The sequence below is a fragment of the Pituophis catenifer genome, unplaced genomic scaffold (assembly GCF_029215685.1).
Source record: "Pituophis catenifer annectens isolate HBS135680 unplaced genomic scaffold, rPitCat1.0.hap2 SCAF_2, whole genome shotgun sequence".
NCBI lineage: Eukaryota > Metazoa > Chordata > Lepidosauria > Squamata > Colubridae > Pituophis > Pituophis catenifer.
Window position 1 is genome coordinate 290,170,634 of NW_027256882.1, and position 7,850 is coordinate 290,178,483.

A 7,850-nucleotide genomic window follows, 5' to 3' on the forward strand; every position below is an offset into this window, starting at 1 on the left:
AGAGCGTCAAGCTACCGTATTTTCCAAAGCACCTGAAGGCCAGACAAGGAATAATGGATGGAAACTGAACAAGGAGAGATTCAACCTGGAAATAAGGAGAAATTTTCTGACAGGGAGAACCATCTACCAATGGAACAGAAGTTGCCTTCGGAAGTTGTGGGAGCTTCATCATTGGAAGCTTTCAAGAGGAGACTGGACTGCCATCTGTCAGAAAGGGTGTAAGGCAGTGATGGCTAACCTTTTTGCCGCCGTGTGCCAAAAGTGGGGGGGGGGTGGGGGGGTGGAGCGCACACATGCCCACACCCATAATTCAATGTGCCCCGCCCCCTGTGCATGCACACGCGACACCCCCCCCCGCGCTCCCACTATTTTTGGCCCGCAATGGCCCGGTGGGCCCGGTAGGCCTATTTTTTTGCCCTCCCCAGGCTCCAGAAGCTTTCTAGGAGCCTGGAGAGGGTGAAAACAGCCTTCCCCATCCCCCCGGAGGCCAGAAATGGCCCGTTTCCCCGATTTCCGGTGGGCCCGAAAGGCCCAAAAATCAGCTGGCTGGCATACGCATGCACACTGGAGCTGAGCTAGGGCAACGCTCGTGTGCCCACAGATATGGCTCCGCGTACCACCTGTGGCACGCGTGCCATAGGTTCGCCATCACGGGTGTAGGGTCTCCTGTTTGGGCAGAGGGTTGGACTAGATGACCTACAAGGCCTCTTCCAACTGTTATTCTGCTTTTGTGACCTTCTGACAAGCAGAGTCAATGGGGAAAGCAGATTCACTTAAAACCGTGTTACTAATTTAACAACTGCCTGTTAAAATGGGGCCAAACTCACTTCACCACCATGTTGTTTAAAAACAGAAATTTTTAGGCTCAGTTGGAGCTGTAAGTTGAAGACTACCTGAATTATGATTATAAAGTTTATGGATTCAATTATTAATGGCGACGGTTGAAAGATCTAAAGCTTGTAGACAAGACTACCCTGGAAAAAGTCCATCTCGGTGGTTGCCGAGAGTCAACTGCAACTTGATGGAACATGATCATTTTGAAAAAAAAGTTCATAAAGCACATAGAAAACCCCAGAGACACCACCAGCCATAGATAGATGGGTTAGATGGGTGGTGGGTTTCAAAATTTTTTACTACCGGTTCTGTGGGTGTGGCTTGGTGGGCGTGGCATGGGAAAGATACTGTAAAATCTCCATTCCCTCCCCAGTCCAGGGAAAGGATACAGCAAAATCCTCATTTCCTCCCAATCATCTGGGATTCAGGAGGCAGAGAATAGACAGGGGGCAGGGCCAGTCAGAATTTTGATTACTGATTCTCCGAACTACTCAAAATTTCCACTACCGGTTCTCCAGAACTGGTCAGAACCTGTTCTGCCCCAGCTACGGACCCCAAAGAACGCAGCACACACAAAGTCTGTTCAAACCTTATTTTACTAAATAAATCAGTCTTTTACAACAACGGCTGTTAATTAACTGCATTAACAGCCGCCAAGAATTCAAAGAATAAATCTGAGAGCTTACTGTGGTTGGCAGAATGCCCAGAAGCAATTTGCAGGAAGCTGATGAGATAAGCAAGACAAGACACAAAGGTATGTGAACGAAGTTGTTCCCTGCAAATTGCTTCAGTCAAGGTTCCTCCTTAAATAGGCTAAGGGAGTGGCCAATTAGCCCCAAGCCTTACTCTCTAGACCTCCTCCTGAGGAGCCACTCCTGCCTTTTGGCAGCTCTGTGCGCCCATGCATCGAGAAGAGGCTCCTCCTCTTCGTCCTCTTCACTTAAAAGAGCTTCTGGAGGTTTTGAAGGCCCAGGCTGAATCCCCGCCTCTGGCACCACATCTTCTCCAGCCTTCTCATTGTCTGACTCGAGTGCCAGCTGCACAGGCTGCTGGTGCAGCACCACACCAGCCTCCTCGCTGTCTGAATCAGCTACTAGCTACACAGGCCGCTGACGGGCCACAACAGAACCTGCTGAAACCCACCTCTGATAGATAGATATCTCCACAACCCACCCTTTGTGGAGTTACAAGGTTTATGGCAGGGATGTCAGCGCTTCAACGCTGGCATAGAGAGCAGAGGAGAGAGATAAGCTCTGAACTTTTGCCTGCTAAATCCCTTTGAAGTCGGGTTGTCGTGGAAATGAGGAGGGGGGACATTCCTGGGAAATGACGAGACAAGAAGTCTGAAGAATGACTTGGAAGATAGCCAATGAGAAGCAGAGATTTGGGGATCGGAAAGGGAGGGATTGGGGGGCAAAAGGTCAGTCTTGTCCGCATCGAGTCATGATCTGGTGGCTCTGTTCAATTAAAGAAAAGATTTCCTTAAAGATTGGCAGTTTGGAAATTCATTTATTTTGAGATAGCATCGAAGTCTGACAAGGGAAGTCCCAGGTCACAAAGTGGTTGAAAAGTGGATAGAGAGGTTCAGATGAGATTATCCCAAAAATGGGTTTTCAAGAGGCAACTGGACTTTCTGGTTTTTCTTTGAAGACATTTCGCTTCTCATCCTCGAAAAAGCACCTTTGGGACAACCATGACCTGGATGAGTGAGAATCTCCATAGAGGTCCAGATGAGATCTGGATGGTGGGGAATGGAAGGATTTATATTCCTTGAAGACAGCTGGTCATTGCATGCTTTCAGAGTCATTGAGGCCACTTGGAGCTTTATCTGTGTCCTGGGGGGAGGGAGGTCACCATAATGGTGCAAATGAATCTTGGAACTGTTGAAAGAACTGTATTGTGGACTGAAGATGATGTCATATCCCTCCCCCACCATTTGAGGGAGGGCTGTTCAATTTTGACGTAGATGGCTCAACGACTCTCTAAAAGGATGCAAATGACCAGCTGTCTGCAAGGAATATAAAATCCTTCCATTCCCCACCACACAGTCAGAGCTGAAGAAGCTTCTTGGATGAGAAGCGAAACGTCTTCATAAGAAAAAAACTAGAAAGTCCAGGTCCCTCCTGAAAAAGCACCTTTGGGACAACCATGACCTGGATGGATAACCTGAGAATCTCTACAGACTTTTAGCTATACAATTTGGGATGAACCCCCTTTGAATGGTGTGGGAGTAGGGATGGATTTCCAGAGGAAAAATTGCAGACTACAAGAACCAAGTGCAATATTCAGGTGACTTTGAGGACACTTGGAGATAAACCTCCAAGTGCTTCAATGACCCTCTAAAAGGATGCAAATGACCACATGTCTGCAAGGAGTATAAATCCTTCTATTCCCCACCATCCAAAATACCCCCTGGAATACGAATAATCCCAGATCTTCGCACTTTCCGACGTGCCCTGAAAACCTTTCTGTTTCAACAAGCAGGGCTAGCATAAACATCTAAATTCTATGCCAAGGTCTTAGCAGATACACCAAGATGACTCAATTTATTATTTACTGTTTATTAAAAAAAAATTATTATATGTATATGAAATCTTAATCTGTTCATCGCCCTGAGTCCTTTGGGAGAAGGGCGGTATAGAAATTCAATCAATCAATCAATCAATAAATCCAGTCAGAGCTGAAGAAGCTTCTTGGATGAGAAGCGAAACGTCTTCGAAGAAAAACCAAAAAGTCCAGTTTCCTCTTGAAAAATCACCTTTGTGTTGTGGCCCATACTCAGCCTGTGCAGCTGGTGGCTGATTCCAACAGCGAGGAGGCTGGTGTGGTGCTGCGCCAGCAGCCTGTACAGCTGGCACTCGAGTCAGACAATGAGGAGGCTGGAGAAGATGTGGTACCAGAGGTGAGGATTCAGCCAGGGCCTTCAGAACTTCCAGAAGCTCCCATAAGTGAAGAGGACAAAGAGGAGGAGCCTCTTCTCGATGCACAGGCGCGCAGAGCGGCCAAAAGGCAGGAATGGCTCCTCAGGAGGAGGTCTCCTCGAGAGTAAGGCTTAGGGCTAATTGGCCACTCCCTTAGCCTATTTAAGGAGGAACATCGACTGAAGCAATTTGCAGGGAACAACCGTTCACTCTCCTTCGTGCCTTGATCTTAGTTTCCTGCAAATTGCTTCTGGGCTTTCTGCCAACCATAGCAAGATTACGATTATTTATTCTTTGGATTCTTGCAGGCTGTTAAGAAAATTAACAGCCTTTGTTTGAAAAACTGATTTTGTTTTAGTAAACTAAGGTTTGTACAGACTTTGTGTGTGCTTGCGTTCTTTGGGGTCCGTAGCTGGGGCAGAACACTTTGGGACAACCATGACCTAGATGACTGACCATGACCATCACAGACGTCCAGATGAGATCTTTAGAATCTACACCACAGGTCTTCAAACTTGGTAGCTTTAAGACTTGTGGACTTCGACTCCCAGAGTTTTCCAGCCAGCTCTGCTTTGCTGGAGAATTCTGGGAGTTGAAGTCCACAAGTCTTAAAGCTGCCAAGTTTGAAGACCTCTGATCTACGCTATTGATCCTCAACCTAGAGGACTTACTTCCACCTGGTGCTGAAAGCTTTGTAGGACGTCCGGACAGGGAGAGCGAGAGGCTTTCCTTCTGCAAACACCTGGCAGGTGACGTAGAGGTCAGAACACGTTTCTTGGTACAACCCAGAGAACCTCAGCATGGGGTTTTCCAAAACCGCTTTGTAGCTCTTCTGCTCTCTCTTCCCTTCCAAGCTGCCTCTGAATGGACAAAGCAGAAAAAAACAAAGATTTGAGTATGATATCGTAAATACTGAATGTGATAACGAGAACCAGTTTGGGGTAGTGGTTAAGGCACCAGGCTAGAAAGCAGGACACCGTGAGTTCTAGCCCTAAACATGAAAGGTGGTTGGGTGACTTTGGGCCAATCACCAGGAGACAGTGAGTTCTAGTCCCACCTTAGGCATGAAAGCTAATTGGGTGACTTTGGGCCAATCACCAGGAGACAGTGAGTTTTAGTCCCACCTTAAGCATGAAAGCTAACTGGGTGACTTTGGGCCAATCACCAGGAGACAGTGAGTTTTAGTCCCACCTTAGGCATGAAAGCTAATTGGGTGATTTTGGGCCAATCACCAGGAGACAGTGAGTTTTAGTCCCACCTTAGGCATGAAAGCTAATTGGGTGATTTTGGGCCAATCACCAGGAGACTGTGACTTCTAGTTCAACCTTAAGCATGAAAGCTAATTGGGTGACTTTGGGCCAATCACCAGGAGACAGTGAGTTCTAGTCCCGCCTTACGCATGAAAGTTAACTGGGTGACTTTGGGCCGATCATCAGGAGACTGTGACTTCTAGTCCAACCTTAGGCATGAAAGTTGGCTGAATGACTTTGGACCAATCACCAGGAGACAGAGATGCATCTTGTAGGACAGGAGTTGTCAGGCATCCAGCAAGAGAATGAAAGTGTCCCAGGGCATTGCAAAGAAGACCTCTCCTCCCACCCCAATTATTTGCAAAGCAGGGACCGACCCCTCCTCCTGTATCAGGTCATTGCAAAGCGGGGACCATCCCCCATCCCGTTACTTGCAAAGCAGGGACCCCCCCCTCTCATTCCAGGTCATTGCAAAGCAGGGACCCCTCTTCCCTCCCCAATTATTTGCAAAGCATTAACCTCCCCCCTTTCTGTCCCAGGTCTTTGCAAAACAAGGACCCCTCCTCCCTCCCCAGTTAATTGCAAAGCAGGGACCCCTCCTCCCTCCCCAATTATTTGCAAAGCATTAACCTCCCCCCTTTCTGTCCCAGGTCTTTGCAAAACAAGGACCCCTCCTCCCTCCCCAGTTAATTGCAAAGCAGGGACCCCTCCTCCCGTCCCAGGTCTTTGCAAAGCAAGAACCCCTTCTTCCTCCTCAGTTAATTGTGAAGCAGGGACCCCTCCTCCCTCCCCAGTTATTTGCAAAGCAGTAAACTCCCCCCTTCTGTCCCAGGGATTGCAAAGCAAGGACCCCTCCTCCCTCCCCAGTTAATTGCAAAGCAGGGACCCCTCCTCCTGTCCCAGGTCGTTGCAAAGCAAGGACCCCTCCTCCCTCCCCAATTATTTGCAAAACAGTAACCTCCCCCCTTCTGTCCCAGGGCATTGCAAAGCAGGGACCCCTTCTTCCTCCCCAGTTAATTGCAAAGCAGAGACCCCTTCTTCCTCCCCAGTTAATTGCAAAGCAGGGACCCCTTCTTCCTCCTCAGTTAATTACAAAGCAGGGACCCCTCCTCCCTCCCCAGTTATTTGCAAAGCAGTAACCTCCCCCCCCCCCTTCTGTCCCAGGGCATTGCAAAGCAGGGACCCCTCCTTCCTCCCCAGTTAATTGCAAAGCAGGGACCCCCCCAATCCTCCCCTCCCCAAACTCTGAGCCCTGGGACAGGAGCAGTGCCCCTATTATCCTGCCCCCCCCCCCCCGAGAAGGGGAGGACAGAGCCTGCGCATCCTCGGCACTCACATCTTCAGCTGCACGTTCAGGTCCAGCTCGCAGCTGTACACATAGTGGAACTTCTCCGCTTCCCCCATGGCGGCTGGTGCGCCAACCCTCCCGCTGCTCTGTCATCGGCAACCAGCTGATGCTTTCGCACGCCTCCCTCCCGCCGCGCTCTTCCAAGCCGTCCAATCCGCGGATGGAGGGGAGGGCTCGGGCTCCCTGGGGCGCGTTCTCATTGGAGCGCGCGTGCGCCCCGCCCACTCCCACGTTCGAGGAAGGGCAACGAAACCTTTTCCTCGTTGCCGGGCGGCTTTTTTTTTTTTTTGCCCGACGCTAAGATGGCGAGCGGGGTTGTACGGAAGGGAGGGGGGGAGAGGGAGTAAAGATGGCTGCGCCCACGGGAAATGGGCCAAGATGGCAGCGCCCTGTGGGTTTGTTTTTCCGTACAAAAAGAGAAACTTACTTTACTTTACTTTACTTTACTTTACTTTACTTTACTTTACTGTCATTGCACCTCGTACAACGAAATAAAATAAAATAAAATAAAATAAAGCTGGATCAACAAATGCAGTTTAATACTGGGTGAGGTGGAGTTTGTTTTCTTTTTGTCCGTAGATTTTTTATTTTTTTTTTGTTCTAAGTGGGTAATGAACTTTGCACTTCCAGAAACTGGAGCCCTCTGAAGCAGTGGGGTTTTTTTTCCCCCTTGTCTTTTTAAAATAAATATTTTATTGAAAGCTGTAAGGAAAAAAAAAAGAGGAAAATTGAATACATATTAAAATAAAGAAAGAAGGGGGGGGGGGAAGGAATAACAGAGAAAGTTAAAGTGCCAAAAGCAAAAAAAAAGAAGAAAAAAGAAGAAGAAGAAGAAAAATGGAATAGGAACAGATAGGATAGATAGATAGATAGATAGATAGATAGATAGATAGATAGATAGATAGATAGATAGATAGATAGATAGATAAGGTAGGCAGGCAGGCAGGCAGGCAGGAAGATAGGTAGATAGATGATAGACAGACAAACAGACAGACAGAGATAAAGAAAGACATAGACAGGATAGATAGATGGTGGATGAATGGATGATAGATAGATAGAAATGGATATAGAAAGGGAGAGAGAGAAGATATAGTAGATGGGTGGATGGATGAATGGATGGATGGATGGCGGATGGATAGATAGATAGATAGATAGATAGATATAAATATAGAGGATAGATAGGGAGAGAGAAGGTATAATGGGGTGGATGGATGAATGGATGACAGACAGACAGACAGACAGATGCATGGTAGATAGATGACAGACGGATGGATGGATAGGTATAGATATAGAAATGGATGTAGATTATAGAGGATACGGAGATAGAGAGATGATAGAATGGAAGGATGGATGGATGGTTGGACAGAGATAGATAGATAGATAGATAGATAGATAGATAGATAGATAGATAGATAGAGATTTTATAATCTAACTGACAATCTTACAATTCTGGGGTTTCCTCCTAGTTTCTCATTCACCAACCTTTCAGTTTCTATG

At 47.5% G+C, this 7,850-nt stretch overlaps 1 protein-coding gene across 1 annotated transcript in view; it reads right to left on the minus strand.

Moving 5' to 3' along the window:
• Positions 1-6,409, minus strand: part of PIK3C3 (phosphatidylinositol 3-kinase catalytic subunit type 3) — a 125,848-nt gene extending 119,439 nt beyond the window's left edge. Inside the window, exons 1-2 of the mRNA XM_070936007.1 lie at positions 6,342-6,409; positions 4,427-4,615 (exon numbers count right to left, since the gene is read on the minus strand). Coding sequence (XP_070792108.1) covers positions 4,427-4,615; positions 6,342-6,409 — 257 coding nt within the window. The remainder of the gene's footprint in view (positions 1-4,426; positions 4,616-6,341) is intronic.
• Between the last annotated feature and the right edge of the window lie 1,441 nt (positions 6,410-7,850).